This window comes from Leptodactylus fuscus, chromosome 1 (assembly GCF_031893055.1).
Source record: "Leptodactylus fuscus isolate aLepFus1 chromosome 1, aLepFus1.hap2, whole genome shotgun sequence".
NCBI classification, from domain to species: Eukaryota; Metazoa; Chordata; class Amphibia; order Anura; family Leptodactylidae; genus Leptodactylus; species Leptodactylus fuscus.
This window is the reverse complement of record NC_134265.1, coordinates 202,778,153-202,803,517: the sequence shown is the minus strand read 5'-3', so window position 1 is coordinate 202,803,517 and position 25,365 is coordinate 202,778,153. Positions and strand designations below refer to the sequence as shown.

General features: G+C 40.0%; 1 protein-coding gene across 2 annotated transcripts in view; it reads right to left on the bottom strand.

The window, feature by feature from the left end:
• Positions 1-25,365, bottom strand: part of SSBP4 (single stranded DNA binding protein 4) — a 584,851-nt gene that overhangs the window by 526,165 nt on the left and 33,321 nt on the right. For both annotated transcript variants that reach the window (XR_012717245.1, XM_075282260.1), the window contains exon 2: positions 1,032-1,104. Coding sequence is in view for 1 of the 2 variants with exons in the window: in XM_075282260.1 (XP_075138361.1) it covers positions 1,032-1,104 (73 nt within the window). In the remaining variant the exon portion in view is untranslated. The remainder of the gene's footprint in view (positions 1-1,031; positions 1,105-25,365) is intronic.

Here is a 25,365-nt window from a genome sequence, read left to right as displayed (position 1 = left end):
AGCACACAACCGTGTTTCACCCGTGCAACACAGTCCATGTGTCAGCCAGATTTACCGACTTGGACTTCATGCTTGGAGCGGGACTCTTAGGGTAAGTTCTAGAGATGAGTGAGTAGTATTCGATCGAATACCTCCCAGCCATAGGATTCCGTGTAAGCGTCTGAACACCAAGGGGTTAAGCGCATCAAATAAGTCATATGTGCATGTGACAAGAGTATATAGAGGTATACAAAATTCTGAATAGTGCCATGTCTGAACATTCAATGCAACTGAATTCATTGAAATAAAATGCACAAATTACTGTAGTATCAAATTATCAGTAGATGACCCCACAAATCGCTATCATTTCAAGGGTGCCTGTTGTGAAGAATTGAATTATACACTTGAGTATGCCAAAAGATATCTATATTCAACACATATTCACACATCTTGCTGTTCAGGCTTCTTTACAAGTTTTTGCTCGAGGTTAATGGGGTTGTCTGGATTACCTTAACTGACCCAACAGAGACTGGATGATGGACCTGGGCCTGGTTCCAACTCCTGACCCCTGGTTCGCTCCACCACATCCTGATCTCACAGGTAATTAACTGTGATGGGGTCTGAGTCATTACAGTAAAGGGGTTGAGGACCTGGTTTCGATCACGTGACCTGAAGGTCAGAATCAGGCTGGAATAACCAGGTCCAGTGTCCGCTGGATCAGTGAAGGTAATCCTAACTCTCCGGACAACTCCCTTAAGGAATAAAAAGCACATGGGATAGACAAAAGGGAAGAAGAGCTGCTCAGTCACATATTCACTTGCACTTTAAAGCAATATTGTTGCTCTTTTTGAACTGAAGCTATGGATTTAACCATTTTGTTTCTGTAATATGTGAGGATCCCATCCGAGAGACCTTCAACAATGCTATCGTTTGCCATGCTTCAATGACAAGATAAATAAACCCAAATTCTGCTAACATAGCTACGCCAACTCAAAATATGATTATGAAAAAAAGATATAAACATCAAATATCTACGAAACGTGGATTCTTACCTCTGACAGGAAAGTCTGTGCAGATTTCTGAGCTCCTACATGTAGTAAATACTCATACACATATAAAGCTAATCTGGAAAGAAACAAGAGGAGAAAAAATATTAGCAGCAGGAAAATGAAGATAATATATACGCATCTATGTGACACATGTATTAAGACTGTATATGGAAGAAAATGTATGTAAAAAAATAAATAAATTTGACAATCATGGGAAGTGTGTTATTTCCTATTTTTATTTCCTGTTTCTAATATATAATTTTAAGCTTAGACATATAGATTGAGATTATATGTTGTTTGACAAGTATTTAGTGAGACATATAAAACACTGACAGCCCATCAGAGAACACTTCAAGCTGATAAATGAACTCACCAGGCCGACAACTATTAGTCCCGACTCCCCCATAAACATACATGTTCAGCTTGGCCAAGCGTCTACACTTCCTAATAGGAGTAGAATACACCACAAGCACCAACAGGATAACATGGGTTAAAACTGAACCTGCCTAGCCCTAGCATCCTGATGAGAAAAGATGGGGAATCATTGTCCGTTCTCTATAGACAGTTTATGATCAACACGTCTTGCCGAAATTGGTGGGATTTGACATTTTTCTACGGAGGCGTAACTTGAAGCTCCTGGGCCCCAATGCAAAATCTGCAACAGTCCCCATAACTATAATATATCATTTATAGGAAAAGGCATTTTATGGGTCCCCTAAAGCTCCTGGCCCTGAATAAAATTGCACCCCATCAAGTTATGTCCCTGTTTATTTAAAAGGCAGGTAATATATTGGTTAAATAATTTTAGTTGGTACATCAAGGTTTTTAAGAGAAAAGTTAAAGTTAAATTTAAGAACCCTTTAGAGATATGACAAAACTGCTGGTATAATTGTTGATGTAATATAGGGCATAGCTGAGCATGACCCTGATGGTCCAAAATGTACAACTTTTTGTTTCTTTTTTCCGCACTGCTCATGCTCAGAATGAAGAAGGGGGGGGACACTAATGGATTTGTCAAAAATGGACACAAACTGAGTTTTTTTGATGAACACCCATTGACTAAGGGACCATTCACACAGAGGAATTTGGCGCCCATTGACTTCATTGGGTTCCGTTTTCCGCACAGACGGATTCGGGTATCCGCTTTGTAACTGTTTGCAAACCTTTTTGGACCAAACCGTCTTTCATCAGTTTGGCAGCAGACGGATACCAGGTGCAAGTGTGAACCTAGCATAAGTGAGACTAAAGAGTCAGGCCTAAATCTTTTTCCCCAAAAATACGTCAAACAGATTTTTTTTTAATGAATCTTTACCTAGCATCTGTATTTTCTGTGATGACAAGCGATATAAATAAACACTCACATACATATATATATATATATATATATATATATATATATATACATATACACATATACATACATACACTCACCGGCCACTTTCTTAGGTACACCTGTCCAACTGCTCGTTAACACTTAATTTCTAATCAGCCAATCACATGGCGGCAACTCAGTGCATTTAGGCATGTAGACATGGTCAAGACAATCTCCTGCAGTTCAAACCGAGCATCAGTATGGGGAAGAAAGGTGATTTGAGTGTCTTTGAATGTGGCATGGTTGTTGGTGCCAGAAGGGCTGGTCTGAGTATTTCAGAAACTGCTGATCTACTGGGATTTTCACGCACAACCATCTCTAGGGTTTACAGAGAATGGTCCGAAAAAGAAAAAACATCCAGTGAGCGGCAGTTCTGTGGGCGGAAATGCGTTGTTGATGCCAGAGGTCAGAGGAGAATGGCCAGACTGGTTCGAGCTGATAGAAAGGCAACAGTGACTCAAATAGCCACCCGTTACAACCAAGGTAGCCAGAAGAGCATCTCTGAACGCACAGTACGTCGAACTTTGAGGCAGATGGGCTACAGCAGCAGAAGACCACACCGGGTGCCACTCCTTTCAGCTAAGAACAGGAAACTGAGGCTACAATTTGCACAAGCTCATCGAAATTGGACAATTGAAGATTGGAAAAACGTTGCCTGGTCTGATGAGTCTCGATTTCTGCTGCGACATTCGGATGGTAGGGTCAGAATTTGGCGTCAACAACATGAAAGCATGGATCCATCCTGCCTTGTATCAACGGTTCAGGCTGGTGGTGGTGGTGTCATGGTGTGGGGAATATTTTCTTGGCACTCTTTGGGCCCCTTGGTACCAATTGAGCATCGTTGCAACGCCAAAGCCTACCTGAGTATTGTTGCTGACCATGTCCATCCCTTTATGACCACAATGTACCCAACATCTGATGGCTACTTTCAGCAGGATAATGCGCCATGACATAAAGCTGGAATCATCTCAGACTGGTTTCTTGAACATGACAATGAGTTCACTGTTCTCCAATGGCCTCCACAGTCACCAGATCTCAATCCAATAGAGCATCTTTGGGATGTGGTGGAACGGGAGATTCGCATCATGGATGTGCAGCCGACAAATCTGCGGCAATTGTGTGATGCCATCATGTCAATATGGACCAAAATCTCTGAGGAATGCTTCCAGCACCTTGTTGAATCTATGCCACGAAGAATTGAGGCAGTTCTGAAGGCAAAAGGGGGTCCAACCCGTTACTAGCATGGTGTACCTAATAAAGTGGCCGGTGAGTGTGTGTGTATATATATATATTATATATATATATATATATATATATATATATATATATATATATATATATATGTGAGGAATCCTTCTCTGGTCTTCCCTAGACAATTATTAGCATTATGAAAACGTGCACATGGATCTAGTGAGATCCCTTTGGAGCTGGAGGGGTTGACAGAAAGAAAGCAATACATCAGCAAAGTGTTTTCATCTCAATTAACCCAGTTTTGCAAGCATTAAGGGCTAATACAAGGAGGAAGAACAGTTCATTTCTGTAATGGTCTCACTGGGAGACTGTCCATTAGATGCAGCTTGCTGTACACTTAAAATATATTGCATAATAGAGTCCATGGTTTTCTCTCTATACTGGATTTAAGCTTTGCCAAACATCAGCTATGAATTCACATATTTTCTGTAAAGGAACATCAGCACATAAAGGCTTTCAGATATGGTTATGTCTATGTTGGGCACAAATGGATTTTATTTAAGGGGTGGTACAGAATTAGAAAATGTTAAACTAGAAAAATAGCGCCACACCATAGGTTATGTCTGGGATTGCAGCTTTGCCTCAATGAAATTAACAAGACTACGCTGCAACTATCCACACAATCTGTTGGTGTAATTTTTCAGCCCTATTTTTCTAACAAACCTTTAAATATATTAACTGGCAATGCTTAAAAAATTATGATTTCAAGAGGAAGAAATATGCCATGTAAATCCAGTAGACCCTATATATTTTAACATCTTTCTGATGGGTTTACAAGGTTACTAGATAAGAGTAGAAATCTTACGCTCATGCAGGAAAAACCAATGTACAAGTCATCCTGAAATACTCTACAAAATCCATCCATTTTTGAATGAAGATGCCTACACAACCCTCTGAACACCCGCAATCAGATTCAACGGGGGGATCCGAGTGGTGGCAGGGGTCAATGTTGGTCCCGGACCCCCTGGATGATCACTATTTATCTGATGGGTTAATCCACTGGAGTCGGAGTAGCTTTAGACTCCAGTGGCTAGTTCCCTACCTCAGCTGTGAGTGCCGGAGGTAAACCAAAGGCACAGCAACTGTGCCTGCAGCATAACAGTTCTGTACTATTACAGTGATGAGTGTTAATAGGGTTAAAGGGGTTAACAGGGACAAAAAGATTGATGACCTATCCTTAGTATAGATCCTTTGGAAATATGCAGGCTTCTGAACTGTGCTCTGATAATAAGCTGGATGGTCCCTCGACTCTTGAATCCACAGGACTTGGTGCCAATGGTTTCCATAAAGAATTTCAAAGTTTGATCTGACAACATTACAGGTTTTCCATTTTGTTTCAGTCAGTTTTAAATGAGTTTAGGCCCAGAAAATACAGCAGCATTTCTGGATTGTGTTAATACTTTATGCGGCTTTTTCTTTGAATGATACAGCTTTAACTTGTGTTTTTTATTTATTTATTATGCTTACTTGTATAGCGCCATCATATTCCGCAGCGCTTTACAGATATTGTCAGTCACTGTCCCATATAGGGCTCACAATCTACATTCCCTATCAGTATGTCTTTGGTGTGTGGGAGGAAACCGGAGGAAACCCACGCAAACAAGGGGAGAACATTCAAACTCCTTGCAGATGTTGCCCTTGGCAGGATTTGAACCTAGGACTCCAGCGCTGCAAGACTGCAGTGCTAACCACTGAGCCACCGTGCTCAAAGTTCACACACAATGATTTCTGGACGTATTCCTGAGCCTATGCAGTGATTTGGATTACCAAATCATGCTCGTTTTTAATGCAGTGCCACCTGAGGGCCAGTAGATCACAAACATACAATATGAACCAATTGGCCTTGTCTCTTGTGCACATGGATTTCTCCTGGTTCTTTTAATGACAACATTTTGTACTGTAGATGCTGATATATTCAAAATCTATGCAATTTTACATTGAGAAGCATTTTTCAGAAGTTGTTCCACAATTTTCAGGTGCAGTTTTTCACAGATTGGTGAACCTCTGACCATCTTTGCTTCTATGAGACTCTGGCTCTCTGACGCTAGGTTCACACCTGCGTTCGGGTCTCCGTTCTGTGGTTTCCGTCTTCTGCATGCATCCTTTTATGCTCTCCGCCGCGAAACCGATTTTTTTTTTAACCGGACACAGAGTACTGCATGTCCAACTTTGTGTCCGGATTTAAAAAAATGGTTTTGCGGCGGAGAGCATAAAACGCTCACCGCTGCTCACGGCCAGACAGCTTTCAAACCCATTCAAATGAATGGGTATGAAAGAGTCCTGCAGGTTTCCGTCTCCTGCCTCTGTTTTGTGCAGGAAACGGAAACCTGCAGAACAGAGACCGGGCGCAGATGTGAACGAGCCCTGACATGCTATTTGTACACCAAGTCCTGAGACTTAGTTTCCAGCTTTTTGTTAAAGTGCTTTTCCGGGCAAAAAAAGTTGTTGTTTTTTTGTCTGTTAGTGCTATTAATGGGTTAATAAATGCAGCCATATACTTTTAACAGTGTTTTGAGTGATTTCTGGGAGCTTCTGGTATTTTCTACATTTGTTTTATTGGCTCAGCTTCCTGCTACGTAACTTCCACATTGTTCCCTTTTACCTCACAAGCCCCCTTCATCTCTTCCTTCTTCCTCTCTCTCTCCTTCCCATACACCCTGTCCCTGTTGCTCTAGCTATCCCGTCCACTACTAGCTTTTCCCAACCTACTTAGCCTAACCCCCGACCCCATTATATACTTAACTCTCTTCCCTCCTTTCAGGCTTCTTTCTCCAGGACAGCTCACCTTTTTTTCTGACTGCTGGCACGTGCTATTGTCCCAGCACTGCTCTGTGCTCGCCAGTGCCGATCCACTTCTACTGCACATGTGTGGGAGCTATGCAGTACAGGTGGATTATTGGCAGCAGAGCAGAGAGCAGCAATGGCACAAGCACTGGTAGTCAAAAAAGGAGGAGGAACCGTCCCGCAGGAAGAAGCCTGGAAGGTAAGTAAGATGGAGTGGATGGGGAGTAGTAGTGAGGTTTTATATTCGGAAACGAATCAACACCAGATAACCAGCAAATGCCCCTGGGGCAGTCATGTGTCATATGGGTAACTATCCATTTTTGTTTAATTGTTATATAGAAAGTAGAAGGGGAGAGGGTATTTAGATTAGTGTAGGGATTTCCAGTTATCCCAGACAAGCCCTTCAACCATGTCCCAACTTTTTAATGTGTTGCCGCCATCAATTTCAAAATGATTTAATTTCTTCAAATGAAATAGAAAAATATCTACCTTTCATTGTGTGATATGTGTTTTATGTTCTACTGCGAATAAAAAAATGATTATATGATATTTCCAAATCATTCCATTCTCATTTTCTTTACATTTACATACAGTCCCAATTGTATTTGGAATTGTTGAAGTTGTATTGCAAAGGTAAGAAGAAAAAAAATATATATATATATATATATATATATATATATATATATATATATATTTATATTAAAACATGTATATTTTTTCTACTTATAGTATCCAAATGTGCCAAAGAATAACCAAGTTTCCCTAGATTACCAGTTTCATTGTAGATGTAAAGTAAGAAAGCCAATAGTGGTTATCAAATAAGACAATGGCTAAAACCCCACTTTGCAGAAATGCAGCTTTTTTTCTTGCATATTTTGATGTGGGGTTTTTTAGCCAAAGCCAGGAGTGGATTGAGTAAAAGGTACAAATAAAGGAGTTTGCTATATATTTCGGAATAATATAACGAGTCAGAGGAGGACCTTATCCTACATCGAACAAGTATACAACAAAGAGGTCCCTATAGATAAATCTTTATATGGAAAAATTAATGCATAATGTTTACTTGGAATAATTAAAAAACGCCCAGAACTGTGTGACAAAAGTGGTGCCCATGTGAAAAACTATTAAAAACAGTCAATAAAGTCACTGTCACAGTCACTGTTTATTCAGTCAATAGGACCCACATAGATACTGTGGAGTAAGGCGCCCCTGCTATAGCCTTTTAAATCTAAAGTTTATAACAGGCTTGTATCGATGGTGGGATTTAGGACTAGATGTCAACTACATAAAAAATGAAAGAGAAAAAGGAGTGGGTTACTGATAAGAAAAGCCCCCTTACATAAGGGACGGATACATAAATTGTCAGTGCCCAAAGGGGGAGTCTAACCTGGTCTAAGATGACTACTCAAGTATAGGAGTGTCATCAAAACAAAAATACAAAGGTAAATCAGGGAAGACCCTAAAGGGGTGGAGTGAAAAGTTCACACCCACTGCTGATGTCAGTAGGTGAGGACCAATCCATGTGGTGGGTGGTAGAAGCACCTAACATCACTATGGAGACTATCAGTGCATCTCCAAACAAGATATAGTACAAAGAGCGTAGGATGTGCAGTATTTGCCGGAACATAACATTCAATCTCTTCCGGGCTAATGGACAAAATAAAAAGGTAGTCAGCAATGTAAACTTAGTGTATATAATTCACTAGATGTGTATTATCATAGTTCCCGGAGTCAATCAATATGGAGTTGGGTTTAGATAAAAGAACTCATTTGCATATATATTGGGATCAAGTATAAAGTAGCTGGAGCATGATCACTACTAATATAAATAACCTATTCAAAAACTTTGCCTTCCAGGAGTCCCATAAACAGATCAGAAGTCAGTTTGCTAGAGTAAACACGCCACATGATCAATGAATGTAAGCATATACTCGTGAATGTAAACAAAATGACCCTTGTTGGAGGCGGAGCTAAATAAAGCACAGCCGCCTGCCATGTGATCAGTGGGTGTGGATATAAGTATGCGTCGGCAAGTCATTATGAGCTCAGGCCAATGAGCGTCGGTTAGGGAGGGACAATATGTGCCCATCTGTCATGTGAGCAGTGGGTATGTCCGTAGAGTGCTTGCCATTGGATCCATAAGGCCATAGGTGGAGCCAGGCCATGCCGCTTCCAATAGCGCAACATTAATGTAAACACGTTCAAGCCAGGAACAACGATGGATCGTTGGAAACATAAGTATATTGTGCGAAAAGTCAGGAGTGCAACCATAATTGGTGTAGTAATAACTGCACAAAATACAAATATTTTCACAGGGGCACCACTTTTCTCACACAATTCTGGGGCGTTTTTTTTAACTATTCTAAATAAACATTATGTATTAATTTTTCCACATAAGGATTTATCTATAGGGAACTTTTTGTTCTATTTTTACTAAATATTTTTCCTATTTTTTTTGTGGCCACTCTTGGCTTTGGCTTCAAAAAAAGTAGCAAAATCTGCAATAAAAAAAAAAAAAAAAAATTGTCTCCCTAAGGTGGGGCCAAAAAGTATCGAACAATGCACCAACTTTATCTACAGCTTGAGCCACGAATGATAAATCTGGGGAATTTTTAGATTGTCTAAGTTTACATTGTTTAACTATTGACTATTTATGAACATGTGCTTTCCGTGTTCAATAAGGACGCTACACAGATACTTGGAATTTAATGCATAGACGCATTAATTTTTTTTCATGGACAGAGTCCCTTGAAAAACATTTCTTAGGCTAAGGCCCCACGGGATGTCCCGTAGCGCTTTAGACAGAAAGTTTGCGGAGTTTTCCTCCACGGACCTTCAGTTACAATTATACCTATGAAAATGCTGGTGGTTTCCCCAAGTATAATTAACATACTGCGATTTCCAAAACCACATCAGTTTTGCAAATCGTGGCATGTCCGCACCATGGTTTTTACCGCAAAGTAGGCATGGGATTTGCTGGAATCTCATCCACTTTGCCCTTACCGTAAAACGCTGAGATTTTTTCCATGGCGGACGGCGTTTCTGTCCCATTGGACCCCGGCCCTAAGAAGTCTTTTTTTTTTACACCTATTCAAGTCTATAGGTCAATGAGAATCATAGACAGCACAGAATTTCCATCTAAACCAACACAGTACAAAGTATAGGAATTTAGTTTTAAAAATGGTTGATCCATTTTTTTTACCAACATCAAAAATGGATTAACCATGGAAGAAAAACATTCATTAAAAAATAGGAATGTGAGCTGATCGGGGAGAACACAGACAACACGTTTGGGAGAAATGGATGTGTGAATAAGGCATTAGGATTCGCTCCGTGTCACAAAGAAATCCTACATCTTCCTTTACAAATACTATAGCAAGATAACTAGGATGGAAAAGGTAAACCTAAATAAAGTCACATCACAGAGGCATGTCCCTGCGGGAAGTCATTTATCTTTTTAAGAGTTTCTGCAGGTTTTTGACACCTGGCCAATTAACTCCAACTTTAGCATTAAACAGAGGTTAATGAAGTGTGGGGAGAGCTCGTGTTAAACTCATTAACTTTTTTTATGCAAATTTTGCAACTTTCTGCTACTGTGATAACATATGGGAACGAGAAGAGCTTAAGAGCACATTTAGAGAACATATATTTTTTTTCTTTTATGTCAACAGTTGCCTATTTGCCTAACCATAAAAGGTTGTTCATTCACACAAACAAACGTATTACATCTCAGTAACCCCTTCAAGTTGTCTGGAGCTGTAATGGTGCCTTCATATGTAGCACCTTTTGATGCATCTGCAACTGAAAAAGTGACTGACTCAAGAAAGCAAAGGACATAGCTTAGGTGCTGCAAGAGATCACTAATACCTTATAGATACGATGTCAGTGAAAAACAGGCATCTCTGTCTGAGAAATTCCACGGACCGCGCTTATTCCCATGGCAGTTTTTGAAATAGCCATCACATGGCTGTTACTTAACCCATGAATTTCAATTGGTCTATTCACACCACCTACAACTGTTTTAACGGACAAATAAATATAGGGCAAGTCAGTTTTTCTGATGACCATGTCGGGCCGTCAGGAAAAAAAAACAACAAAAAAAACAACCATGTGAATATACACACTGGGGTAAACTTATTAACACTTTCTCTGTACTATTACAGTGGGAGTTGAGTGTTTAAATACTGTGGCCACTCAGGAGCTGACCAGCTGCTCGGTCTCCACTGTATTATACAGCGGACACCAAAAGATAATACCTATGATTGGAGCTAATACCCACGATTGTGGCCCCCAAAGATAAAATAAAGTTACTTTACGGGGGCAACACGGTGGCTCAGTGGTTAGCACTGCAGCCCTGGGGTCCTGGATTCGAATCCCCCCAGAAACAACATCTGCAATGAGTTTGTATGTTCTCCCTGTGTTTGAGTGGATTTCTTCCCATTCTACAAAGACTTACTGATAGGAAAATGTACATTGTGATCCCTATATGGGGCTCACAATCTACATTAAAAAAAAAAAAAAAAAAATTTATAATATACACACAGTGGGGCAAAAAAAGTATTTAGTCAGTTCACCAATAGTGCAAGTTCCACCACTTAAAAAGATGAGAGGCGTCTGTAATTTACATCATAGGTAGACCTCAACTATGAGAGACAAAATGAGAAAACAAATCCAGAAAATCACATTGTCTGATTTTGTAAGAATTTATTTGCAAATTATGGTGGAAAATAAGTATTTGGTCACCTACAAACAATCAAGATTTCTGGCTCTCACAGACCTGTAACTTCTTCTTTAAAGAGGACCTTTCACCATATCTGGGCACAGGCAGTGTTATATACTGCCAGAAAGCTGACAGTGCGCTGAATTCAGCGCACTGTCGGCTTTCCCGATCCGTGCCCGGTGTAAAGCGCTATCGGTCCCGGTACCGTAGCGCTTTACAGTCAGAAGGGCGTTTCTGACCATTAGCCAGAGCCTCGCGGCGCCAATCGCGCTGTGCTGTGGAGCCGGGAGGAACGCCCCCTCCCGCTCCTGATAATGCTAGTCTACGGACAAGCTGTGTGAGCAGAGGGAGGGGGCGTTCCTCCCGGCTCCACAGCACAGCGTGATTGGCGCCGCGAGGCAGAAGGACGTCTCTGGCTAATGGTCAGAAACGCCCTTCTGACCATAGAAGAGCTACGGTACCGGGCCGTAAGCTCTTCACACCGGGCACAGATCGGGAAAGCCGATTCAGCGCACTGTCAGCTTTCTGGCAGTATATAAAACTGCATGTGCCCGGATATGGTGAAAGGTCCTCTTTAAGAGTCTCCTCTTTCCTCCATTCATTACCTGTAGTAATGGCAAAGTAATGGCAAATGATCACAAGAACGGTGAGCAAAAATCCCAGAACCACGCGGGGGGACCTAGTGAATGAACTGCAGAGAGCTGGGACAGTCCCAAAACATCACTGCTCTAGAGGAGATCTGCAGGGAGGAATGGGCCAACATACCAACAACAGTGTGTGCCAACCTTGTGAAGACTTACAGAAAACGTTTGACCTCTGTCATTGCCAACAAAGGATATATAACAAAGTATTGAGATGAAATTTTGTTACTGACCAAATACTTATTTTCCACCATAATTTGCAAATAAATTCTTACAAAATCAGACAATGTGATTTTCTGGATTTGTTTTCTCATTTTGTCTCTCATAGTTGAGGTCTACCTATGATGTAAATTACAGACGCCTCTCATCTTTTTAAGTGGTGGAACTTGCACTATTGGTGACTGACTAAATACTTTTTTGCCCCACTGTATCAGTAATGTCTTGGCTGGATTTACTCGCCTATACCTTATGCTGGGAGAGGGAATACTAGCAATATATAGTTATCTATGGTACTAGGAGTCCTAGCAGCATTGTGATGCAATAAGCTATGTACCGGTATAGTGTCCGCTGCACATATTTTTCTGCAATGTGTGTATGGGATTTGTTAGAATCTTTGCAGGGATTGTAAAACGCTGAGATTTTTTACACAGCATTTACACCACGTGGGGCCCCGGCCTAAAGGTGATTTCAAATAAGTTTCCATTATTCAGCTTTGGAGCATTTTATGGAAATTGCTATTTTATTCATGTAAATGAGGGAAACGTGCTTTGGGGGCTTGGTCTGAGCTTCAGACTATTGGGCACTTTTCTCTTCATTTGTATTGAAGAAAATGGGGCTCCAAAGCTGAATAACTGAAGACTATTTGGGGACAAAAAATGGCATCAAACTTCCAGCATGAGTAAACTGCAATGTCATAAATTTCTGAATGAAAAATGGTGCTGTGGTGAAGTTAATGGGAGATTTGTCAAAAGTAGGGAATATATAAAAACTAGGACAATGAGTAAGTATGAAAATACCCTATAGCAACCAAATTCTGACTCCCATTTCCACAATTAAAGAAAATAGGTGACTAGAACATTGCTCATATGAGGAAAGGCCTATATTCTGAGGTGATAGAAAACACTTAATATTTAGTTTAATACTGACAATACTTGTTTTGAAATCCATGCTTGAAAAGGAGTCTTGGATTTTACTAGCAATCTTTATCTATCTTAACTCTTTTGCAGCTTTCCCATTTAGCCATGTTCCTGTTTGTTAATTTAGCAATCCAGTGGTCTTGGCTCCTTAGAAGGCTCCTTGCTGTGTCTCAGCGAGCCAGTGTTTCTTGTGATTTATGTTGTTTACTTCTGCTGTTGACACTGGCTGCTTACACACAGTTGTATCGCTACTTGTAAAAATATATAGCTAGTCCAAATCGCTTTTCTTTTGTCAGCTTTCTTGCCGACTGGACTTTGCAACCATGAAATCTGTCTTGAGGAAGCGCCAATTATGTTTAGCAACTATGTGGTGTTTCAGAGGATATCATAGGGCTTTGAGGGAATACACAGACAGCAAGATCTTTCTTAAGACTTTCAATCCCAATCATTGACCAGTAACAGATTACAAATGCATATAAATCCCATGGAGGTGGCACAGTGCCGAAGATCCTGTCAGTATAATACACCACCAAAAATTATGCCATGATATCAGATTATTGCCAGGACCCATTACAGTCTTTCAGGTTGAGAAGAACACAGATATTGTTCATATGTACCTTTAGGTTAAAAATCACACACAGTAGTTTTGCTGTGGTTTTGGGGTGTTATGTTTGTAATGGGAGGCAGCAGGATGCTGATAAAAATAAGCATCCTATTTGATCTTGCTGCAGATGTTGCAGCTTCGGACGCCCCGTTATATGGGCCTACTCAGTAGCGGAAAGCAGCCCTGCATCGGAATTCCATCGCAGCTAGACCGTGGCCAAATAACCTGGCGGAAGATGAACGTAACAAAGTGTTTTCCATAGGTTTAATATACTGTGACCAGATTTTATATAAAAGTTATTGCGACATATTGAAATATTTACATCCAAAGCGTTTTAGTTTTTGACATTTAGAGTCAGCGACTTTTTTTAAAAAAAATTATACCATACTCTAGCTATGATTTTTTTTTTCAATTTTTATTCCCATGGATTTCTCTATAGGAATCTCTAGGGAAATGAAAAAAAAAGTTTGAAGTGTGACAAAAATGCCTATAAAAAAAATAAATAAATAAAAAGTTGAAATTCTAGGGATTTTTTTTTTTTTTCAAGCGTTAAATGCTGCAAAAATGTGTGAAGCAGCCCCAAAAGAGCCCTAACTGCAACTTACATCTTTTCTCAACTGGTTTAGAGTCTTATATGTACACAAAATAAAAAAATAAAAAAAAGGGAATTCGGGAAATCATATCTAGAGGTCAGTAAAATTAAAAAAAAAAAAAAGTTTACCGACAAAGAAAACATTGCACAGTCACATCTACTATATAATCATGTAAATCATCAATAAATATATCTTCTACACACCAACCATAGTATGCGTTATCAGGGCACATGGAATACAGAAGTGGCACATCCTATACTGGCATAATGTGACTGTATACATAACAATACACAACCATCACACTAAAGCCTAGCTTATATGCTGTAGCTTATTGTCAAAGAATATTACTTTTTTTTAAGCTGCACCATAAGCTTTTCACAGAGAAACCACACAATGTAATATAATGAAGACTGCAGCGTAAACACAGTAAGATGTCAAACCTGCCTCCCTACCTGCTCCCAGGTCTCATGTCAAGCCAAAGTGTAGGCTGCCATGTGAGAACACAGCAGGAGGGGGAGAGGTGTTATCAGAGGAGGAGAATAAGTACTTTCTTTCAATACCAGCAGGTTTAGAGAGTTAGAAATAAACATAGTGCGCGTAGTAGTCGAGTATGAATCCATAGTAGGAAAGCTGGGTGACTGGGTATAAAATTGACCATATCCCAGGTGTTAGATTTGGGTAAGATTAAGCCAAATCTGAAGGAGGTAGGTATAATATGCAGAAGACTCCTTTAGGCCGGGGCTCCATGTGGCAGAAACACAGCAGAAAAAAGACGCAGTGTTATAAAGTTTTAACCAATGTCATTCACACATTGTAGGACAAAACGCACTGCGGACACACTGCAATTTGCAAAACCGTTGCTGTTTTGGAAATCATAGCATGTCAATTATACCTACGGAAACGCCGGCGGTTTCCCTATAGGTATAACTGAAGAAAAAAAAAAAAAAAAAAAAAATATCAGAGAAAAACGCCGCAAACCTCTGCTGGAAAAAACGCAATTTGTTGCCGCCACAGTTTTTCCCTCAGCGCTTTTTTGCTTGGTTGCGTACGTGGGCCTTAGAATTGAAATGTATAGGAGTCTCCTTTAGACCTGAATATCATATTAGTCTAAGGTATAGGCGTGGCGTGGATGAAGAAGACGGCGCACCCTGAATGCCCGCCCACCGTGCACGATGGGTAAGTTTATCACATTCTTTTTTAGGGTATTATTTTAAAACGGGGGGGGGGGGGGGTAGTTTAATATAACATTTACAGTGCCTGAATAGCCTTTTTGAAGGCTATTCACGCATATGTGGGGCTCTATCAACATGATTTTGCTGATAGAGCCCCTTTAATGTTTCCACAAAGTTATACATCAATCTGCTCAGGACCTCCTGCTCTATATGCTTACTGCATCATCATGTTTGTGCATATGTCAGGCTCACCTTAACTGTAAAGGTGATGGACAAACGACTGGAGAAAAGGTTAAAGTGTGTCAGTAAAATTTGACTCTATCACCTGGATTAAGGATTGAAATTTATTAGAAAATTTCTGTGACATAAGCATGTCATATCCCAGGATAAACACATTTGTTCAGCGCATATTCTAGAACAGACTAACTTGGGGGTTGTTGTGATCGGTGGTGGACTTGTTAGGGGGCAGTTAGTGAAATACCCTGAAAGGATCATTCACTTATTTACAAGTAAAAGTATATGTATGACACCCTACTTTCACAATCCACATTAAATCTTTTCAGAATTGGTGAGAGGATCTTGAAAAATGTGAAGGTAAAATAAGTGGTTAGAAAAATCTCACAGCATGTGGGAGACATACTGAATATGTTGGAGCATGATAAGACTATCACAATAAAACTCCGAGATAAGAGGGGAGATATATATTATTATGCTTGGATCTGATATCAGATAGGGATTTCTATAGGAAACTGAACAAAAATATGACATGCACGTTCCAGAAGGAATAGAAAGCTATTCTGAACCAAGCACTGTCCAAAGAGCTAACCAAGGAGAATATGAATTCTTCTGTAATTTCACACTAGCGTTGGAGGTCTGTAATAGCAGTTACACTCAGAGCCCGACGGACTCCATTGACTGTAATGGGGCCTGTCAAGTGTCTGTTGTCTTTAAACTGGAAACAGTGGATAAAAGGCTGTGTGCACAGGACTCTTTCGTCTGCCGTTTTTAGGTAAACATTGTGATGGAGTCTCCTACGGAAGTTTTGGTACAAATGTGAATGTAGCCAGATACTCCAGATTCCCAGTATTAGAATACATAAGGAGTTCAATTCCATGAAGGGTCAACCAATAGTTTTAGCAGTTGGGAGCCTGACTCCTAATCTTGGTCTTTATATTATAAGGTTGGCCAGTTTCAGATCAATATTGAAACATAAATGTTATTGTTTGTATAATAAAAAGTTGTAAAATTTTCCAATATACAGTACTTTCTGTATCAAATATATTAGCATTTTTGACCCTGAAGCCTGTATACCTCACTCCATTACCACCAGGGACTAATAGAAGTTACTTTTTAGTTATTGGGACACGTGCCTCAAAATCCAACATGAGTTTCTAGTGGAAATATTACATTTTAGTCTGGCAAGATACATATTTGATGGCCAATTCTACCACTAGTTTAGGGGCACTGCGATGGGCAACCTTTGTGTTCCTGGCTACACAAATCTGCTCCTGGGCTTGTAGGAGAAAAACAGTGTTCCCTATTGGCTTAATCTGGTGGAAGAACAACATCTTCCTCTGGCATAGGTTCATCGCGACATATTTGTTCTATAGAGAGGGACTGGTCAGTCTCTCTAAGGCTTTAATGAATTAGGATTGAAATTTCATATGAGGCAAAAAATGTTAAAAATTCTGCAATTCCACTGCAAATTCTGCAATTTTCTGCAAATAAATCTGCTTCTCAATATCCTGAAGTCTTCACCCTACAGTAAAAGAGGTGAAATCTGCTGAGAAAATCTGTAAAAAGAATTGACATGTTGAGGAAAATCCATACACACGTCAAGATTTTTTTTTTTCGTCAGTGGCTGAGATTTGTTTAATTCTCTTTTGCTGCAAAAGTGCTTTGCTGTGGATTTTCCACCTTCAAATTTGCCTAGGAAATCTATATAATTTATACCACACATGAACATACACTTATAGTTACGTCTTTCTAAGAAAAAAAATTAACCCCTTAAAAGCACACACCCAGTTTTGGCCTTAAAGGGGTTATCCAGGATTAAGGCTTTTATGGTCTACCCTGATCACCAAGTAGCTCATGTCCTATACACAATGTAGAGCCGGAAGCAACAAAAAAAACAAAACTCTGTGTCCAGTATAGTGGCCAGGTGCTGCTATTGCAGCTCAAGCCTGAAGTCAATGGGAGCTGAGCAGCAGGTACAGCTACAGGGATAGGGGGGGGGGACCCATGACCACAGAATCTAAGGGGTTAAACACCCGAGTTCCCAGCTGTAAGTTGAATGACATCATGCAGTAATCAAAATCATAAACCGTAAGGCACAGATACCAAAATTATATTAGAAAATTGTATCACTTGTTATACGCAGAAGAATTATTATTATTTGCTGAAACCATAATATCCCATAATTTCTATATTAATGCTTTTAAGTGCAACATACGGTACTTCTTGAATCCACTCATTGCTCAGTATTGAGTCAACAAAAATGCTATTGCTCATTCTATCCATTATATACTTGTGCAACAATCTTCTCTATGGCTGCTCTTCTAGTATTCCAATCCTCATTCATTCTCCTCTTCACACAACCATTTCCAACATGTCAACCATGCAAACTTGCTAACAGAACAAATCAGGCTGTCCCTTAGTATTGTAAACCCACCTCTTCAGGAAAGTCTCCAACTATAGATGAGCAAATCATTCAAGATTTGGTTCAGATTCAACCCAAAAGTTCTGGTTCAGTCTGAGCTGGAAGAACTAATTGCCGTAAAATGTTGTGCATGACACGGTGAAGGCGAATGGAACTCTAATCAACCCAAACTAGTAACCCAAATTTAGACACAAAACAAGTAATCCTTTAGCACTCCACTTCGCAAGGAACCATGGGAAGAATATGCAAATCTCGATTCTCGATTGAGAGACTATACCTGGTAATAATCCCAGCGTCATTGCAAAATAAAGGCCTCTTGGAAGGTCAGGCATGAAGCTAAAGGGAGCAGCCTTTATTGGGTTATTTCATTGGAATTCTGTCATCCTAACTACATCAGGGAAGACAGGCTTGCACATTCCAGTGAGCGCCCTCTATTGGTTTGCAACACTGAGGCAGCTTCTGACTTCCTAATTACATCATGGAAGACAGATTTGCATATTCTTCCCATGGTTCCTTGCGAAGTGGAGTGCTAAAGGCTTAATAAATCTCCACACACCTATATGGTGGTCTCTCCTCAAGGAGTGACAATATCCCCTTAACTAAGTATGTATGGCGTCATGGATTAATGCCACTCTGAAATATATAATCAGATACAGCATTTTCTTTTATTTTGAATTATTCTATGGAAAACTGCTTGGTTACTACAGGCAACAATGACATGTAACACACATTAATGTGGCCCAATGCATTTTGGTATTAACTACTCTTTGTATCAGCATGTTAAGTCTACCTGTCACTGAACTGAACTGCCAATATTTATAAAAGGTAAAAATCCCACCATATAGGAAAGCTCAATCCACTGTCCCTTTCATCCTATCTAAACTCTGCATGTGGGTCTGTCACTGGCACTATGAGACATCTGTGACTTTCCCATTCTAAAGATGCCTACACTATAGAAAATGACCAGAAAACACAATCCTCGGAAACTTTTATTACAAGTATGAGCTTGACTGCTCTGCCAAGTCTGATTTATTTAGGAGTCGCAATCAGCCTGAAATCTAATGTTTCCGGGCCCATGTTCATAAAACAGATTCAGCTAATCTTCAATTATTAAAGAAAACAAAAATAAAGCTGCTGAAAAAAAATTAAGATCTCATTGCCAAAAGGATACACTTTATTGCAACTTCAATATACACGGAGAGGAAGGAAGCGTGCTGCTGTGGAAGACTTTCTGTAAGCGACACTCCAGGAAATGAGCTTCAGAACTGGCCAGCACTTCTACAACTGTGAAATCCCCCTGCTCCCGTTTCTGGCATCTACTTCTCCCACTTGTTAGAAATGGACGGTGAATAGCAATCCAACATGTGCACTGGCAAACAATCTACGGCGATAACTTTTATATGTGGCACACTAGTATGCAGAAGGCTGTACCTCTAGAACAGAGCCATGAGCACTCAATGTTCTGCCACATGGTACTCTATATTGTGCTGTGTTATGAACACATTTTTCGGTAGAAGAGAACACCTCTGTAAATAGGGAATTTGCTGGAGCTTACAGCGTTTTCAGGAAACCTTATGAAATCCGAGGCTTATAGTTTCAATGAAGGGCCCCACATAACAGTTCGAATCAGTTTGGAGGTTGTAGAGAGATATCATGTCCATGTGAGTAAGGGCCAAGTCTAATAATGACATCTACTTTCAGGATTGTAGGATTTATTAATCCACATTACATTATGTACATTGAGGCTAAGGTCCTAAATAGCAAAGTACAGCAACCCCCCCCCCCCCCCAAAAAAAAAAAAAAAAAAAAAAAAATATCCCCAAAAAACGAAAATGGTGGATTGTGGCACATTATGTTTTTTTTCCACGTCACTTTTCACAGAAAGTCCACAGAGTTTCTCCTTTCTGCCCATATTATACCTAGATGGAAAACACGTTCACTCAGGTATAATTGACCCCATCGTATAATGATCGGAGGCCCAGAGGAGACGACAAACTTAAAAACCAGTGTGACTCACCTCTCCTGGACTCCAGTGATGTCACAGACGTGGTATATGGCGGCTTGACACATGTGACATCACTAACAAGGCCTGAAGACAACAGGGAGTACCGCCAGATCCCAGGAGAGGTAAGTAACACTGTTATGTTTTTATGTCTGCTCACCTCCCCTGGGCCTCTGATCATTATGCCCTGGTGTCAATTATACCTGCAATAACACTAGTGTTTTTTAATTAATTTAATTAATTATAATCATAATAAATAGTTTCAGTTCAGACATATTTGAACCTCAGATGTATTCAAATGGTTGTATTCAAGCCGCATCTTATAATGACGTGATATGGGACAGACATGACCCCCCCAGAGGGCAAAAGGGGAAACTGAGGCGACTTTGAGCAGGAACAAGGATTGGTAGAGTAAATAGGAACAGTTACCTGCTGGGGTTACTCCAGCAGGTAACAGCGTATTAAAAATAAATAAAAAGCACTGGACCCCCTAAGGTCTCAGCCTCCATAGGAGCTGCTATCAAATTGACAGATCTGATTCACGTTAAGGCTCCAATGTTGCAGAAATGCAGCTTTTCTTGATGCATAGTTTTTTGAGCCAAAGCCAAAAATGGCTAGAAAGAGAATTGGAAATATACAGGAAATACTTATACTTCTCCCTTCTGCTGAATACTCTGCTGGTTTTAGCTCAAAAACCTGCAGCAAAAACTGCAACCAAAAAACAAAAAAAAAAAAAAAAAAACCAAACTGCAACATGGGTACACAGCCTAAAGTGAGGTTTTGGTCATTTTAAGTCCCTTTTTAAGTCACTTCCTCCATTATTTCCACCAGTTTCCTGCAAATATAATGATAAATTTGTTGGCCTGTGGCAAATGTGACACTAATAGGTGCTTTGGTGTATTTGCCACCAAAAATGGTTACATTTTTTATACATTTTAAGCCATAAACTGGAGAAAAATTCCTGTTTACACTAGCTTAGACAAAAATGCACCAAATTCTGGCAAAATTTACTTATGCCCAGTGTTGCATGTTAGGTCACTCTGCTTTCTAGCTAAAATGTTTCCAATCCGTACTTTTTACAATTTTACAAAGTGTGGTACCAGTATTTGCACCAAAATACTGAAATATTTTTATTAGTAAATATGCTCCAATGTATGAACTACCTGTATTGGGGCTATATTAAATTTGCCTGACAAACCCCTTATAAAATGTGAGTTTATACACTATAAGTACGTTATTGACTTTATAGAGCCAAGCTTTCTTGGTAGGTTTCCATAGCAGTAATATAGCTTTCTTGGCACAGAAAAGGCGACTGTGGCGAGTGTTTGGCAGGTAGTATTTATGGATATGCAGACTTGAAAACAGCCATAGTATGGTTTAGGATGGCATAACCCACATGTACTATCAGTTCTATAATTTTTTTACAACAGTTTTGAACTAGTGTTCCCAGTTCATGGTTAAAAAAAAAGAAAAAAAAAAAAAAAAAAGTTCTTGTGACATTTGTGGGATATAGAGAATACTCTTACATTAAATTTTTTACATTAAATTGTGAAAAAAAATTCCCTGATCATTGAAGTCAGAAATAACAAAGCTCTTTGTCTACAGAGCAATGAGACAGGTCAAATCTGAGATCAAACAAACTGTATTTGTAAACTTCAAGAATAAACACAAGTGGGGACAGGGCTAGCATGGGCCGGACACGTATGAGCTGAGCTCCAGCGCCACCTCCATCTTTGCCTTGAATGCCTCTCTCCGCGTCTTCTTCTAAGCATACGCAGTCAGCTCAGCCATCGGGCCTTGGGCAGTGCCATCTACGCATGCCTGTGGCCATTTTTTGTGGCCACTTACTGGAGCGTACTACACAAAAAAATGGCCACGGGCATGCACAGTCGGCTCTGCACAATGCCTGATGGCAGAGCTGACTGGGCATGCCTAGAAGTTTGAAGCCCAGCACTGGAAGAAGACGCGGAGAGAGGCGTTCCAGACAAAGATAGAGACATCGCTGGAGATTTCTCTTGCAGCATTGGGGACACCCCCAGTGCTGTTTGAGAGCTGGGGACCGTCCCTATTGCTACGAGGGAACTCATTTGCATACAGAAGAAAACCGGGATTTCTGCCGAACGGCAGCGCCGAGAAGACATCTAAAGGTAGGAAAAGAATAGCCTTTCTTAAGCCTATTCCTACGTGATAGGGAGAAAACATGCCATTTTAATGATTGAATCCCTTTAAGATGTACTGGGAAGCTGGAAAAACATTCTGAATGAAATTGAAGAAAAACTGTACTCATGGATTTTGTTTTTACAGCATTCACTTTGCAGCCACAATACTATCTCACCTGTACTCTATGGGTCGGTTCAATTCCAGGATATCAAATTTATATATGATCAGAACACAAAAGATTTTCAGCACAATGGAGCTCTCCATTTAAATAAAATATAGCTTTTAATTCATGTCCATTAAACAGAGAAAAAATAAATCACCAGATGCAATAATAGAGATTCAACCAAGGAAAGAACAAAACTCACATGATTTTCATAGTATGTGATTGTGTAAAGCACCAGTTGGAAGAAGAGGAGCCTACGCATTTCGATGCAACTGCATCTTACCCATGCCGCTATGAGTAAGATGCAGTTGCATCGAAACGCGTAGGCTCCTCTTCTTCCAACTGGTGCTTTACACAATCGCATATTATGAAAATCATGCGAGTTTGTTTTTTTCCTTGGCTGAATCGCTAATTGCATCTGGTGAATTTTGTCTCTTTTTAATGGACATGAATTAAAAGCTATATTTTATTTAAATGGAGAGCTCCATTGTGCTGAAAATCTTGTGTGTTCTGATCGTGTTGCCTAGACCGGGTGGTCTTTTTGTGCACATGCAGCTCATTTAAATTTTTCACAGGTGAGAGCTTTTTGTCTATCAAATTTATATAGTTTTACTTATGTTTTTACTCCAACATTTTGCAAATATAATAAAAATTTCATGGGAATTGCCATTTTCTGAAACCCATAACTTTTTGTTATATTTCTGTCTACAAGGATGCACGAGTTGTCTTTTTTGTAAGGTCTGATGTACCTTTCAGCCATACTATTTTGGGGAATGTCTATTGCAAAGTATCTATAGGCAAAACAGCAAAAAAGGCGGTTTGGCTCTTGATTTTTTATTCGCTAGGGCATTTACCATATGGGAAAACATTTTTAAGTTCGTAGACTGGGCATTTTGGACACTGGGGTACCTAATGTATATATGTATTTCAATCTATTTTCTTACTTTTATATGTGTCTTAGGGAAGCAGGGGGGGGGGGGGGGTGATTCAAATTTTATATAATATATAGATGATATTTTTTTTTCACTGTAATTGTAAGACCCCCTAGGAGTCTGATAACTAATAAAATGCAATGCATTGCAAATGTCATCTCGGTCAGCTTTGACTTGAATTGTTGGGGCCTTAATGCCAGCGATTAGTGTGGGCAATGATTGGGGGCAATAGCACCAGGACTCCATTGTAGAATACAACAATGGTTATGGGAGCTGCTCAGCTCCTGAGTGGCTGTCATGTTTAAATACCTGACATCTGCTGTACTATTACAGCAAATGTTGGGAAGGGGTTAAAACTGTACATCAGTATACCATAAAAACAACTGACTAAAAGGTCTAAATAGACAGAAGCCGAAAACTTGTGTCAGTTTCAAAAGTTTTGGCCACAATTTTACTTATTTTGGAGTAGTATCGTCTCGTATCGTTCATGGTGATACAAAACTGCTCAATCTATAGGTTCACATCCGTTTTAATAAACTTCTAAACAATCTGTGATACAATGTACTTCCTCCATAAAGTACGTTCCAAATTATTAATTGAAAAAATCCAGCCAGTGAGCATGCCTTCCTAATCACTGAACGCTTCCAAAGGGAAGGATAAAGCCAGAATTACAAAGGAACAATAAATACATCTGGTCTGGAAGGCGGGATTGACCCCTTTCATTATAAATAGGCCCCTTTGTCTTTGCGGAAGTGTTATTGCTAGCAGGGGAATGCTAAGAATCTCTACAGTGTAGGTCTCTCAGTATATATTCTCCCGAAAGAAAAGTAAATACCAGCAAGGGCCCCTCAGCAACTTTATTTTTTGATTTTTTTTTTTTTCGAAGCTTGGACAAGAAAAACATAAGCGCATTTATGGTACTTAGCATTGAATATAGAAAACAAAGCTATAAAGATAAAAAGTGGATGTGGTCTATCACAGACCCTCTCCAACTGCACACTGGCCCGTGCAAACCTTCGAGCATCCTAAGCCAGATCGTCCTTCAAGGGTCAAGGTTCTAGGTTTCATGGCCTCCCCTCTCAAAAGCTCAGGGCCTTCACCTGGGTTGTCACTCCAGTGTCTACCAAGTCAAGGTTATACCCCTTTCCAAAAGAAGGGACCAGAGATACAGGAAAGTAGAAACCTGATGCTCACACACCACACAAAAGACTGGAAGTGAAGTGCATTCAAAGGTGCTATCACTCATTGGGATCTCTCCTCGGTGAATTCAGAAACCCCAGAGTCCCCTTTGTTCTGGAACACTTCTTCACCTTAGGCTTCACCTTAGGCTTTCAAACTACTTGGCATCTAGCTTCAATCCTATGGCCACTGATCACCTATAAATCCAATAATGTCCGCAGTTGTGAAAGGGTGATCAGTTTTATAGAAGAAACATGCATCTATCAAAGTCTGATCTTCACAACACGTTTATGTTTATCATGACATGAACAAAGGTGATTTCTGAGAAGCTCCGAAGAAGAAACAAAAAACATTGTCTTGTCTGCAGCTTGTAAGAGATCATCTGGACAAGCCAGAGTGCGATTGGGACAATGTATTGTTGGAATCTGGGAATAAAACAGAGCTTTTTGGTTTAAACGAAAAGAGTTATGTTATGAGAAAGAAAAACACTACATTCCTGCATAAAAGCCGCATACTAGATAGAAAACACAGTGGTGCTAGTATCATGCTTTAAGCTTGTTTTAATGCAGCATGGCCTGCACTGCCTATATAAAGGTATGGTACTCATTGTACATATCCTACCGTCAGTATGCATCATGTGTACGAGGGGTAATAACAGAGCATAGGTTTCTCTAATATCTGCTATTATTGGTAGCCACACAACTGAACTCATATAGGCACCACTGCTGTGTCTGCTCCATCTCAGGTCCTTAAAGGGACCAAACAAAAGTGCCAAATAGGGGCACTGGGGGTGGGCCCAATTTGCTAGATTTGCTTACAGACAGTTATGATGCGGGAAGAGGCTGAAATTGTCAGTCACAGCTAAAGGTCTCCAATTCTTAAAGAGCCAGAACACTTTACTGTCTGTGGGAAAATAAGGCCAACCCCTAATGCAGACTGCAACGTTTCTTTGTTTTGTGGCGATAAGGT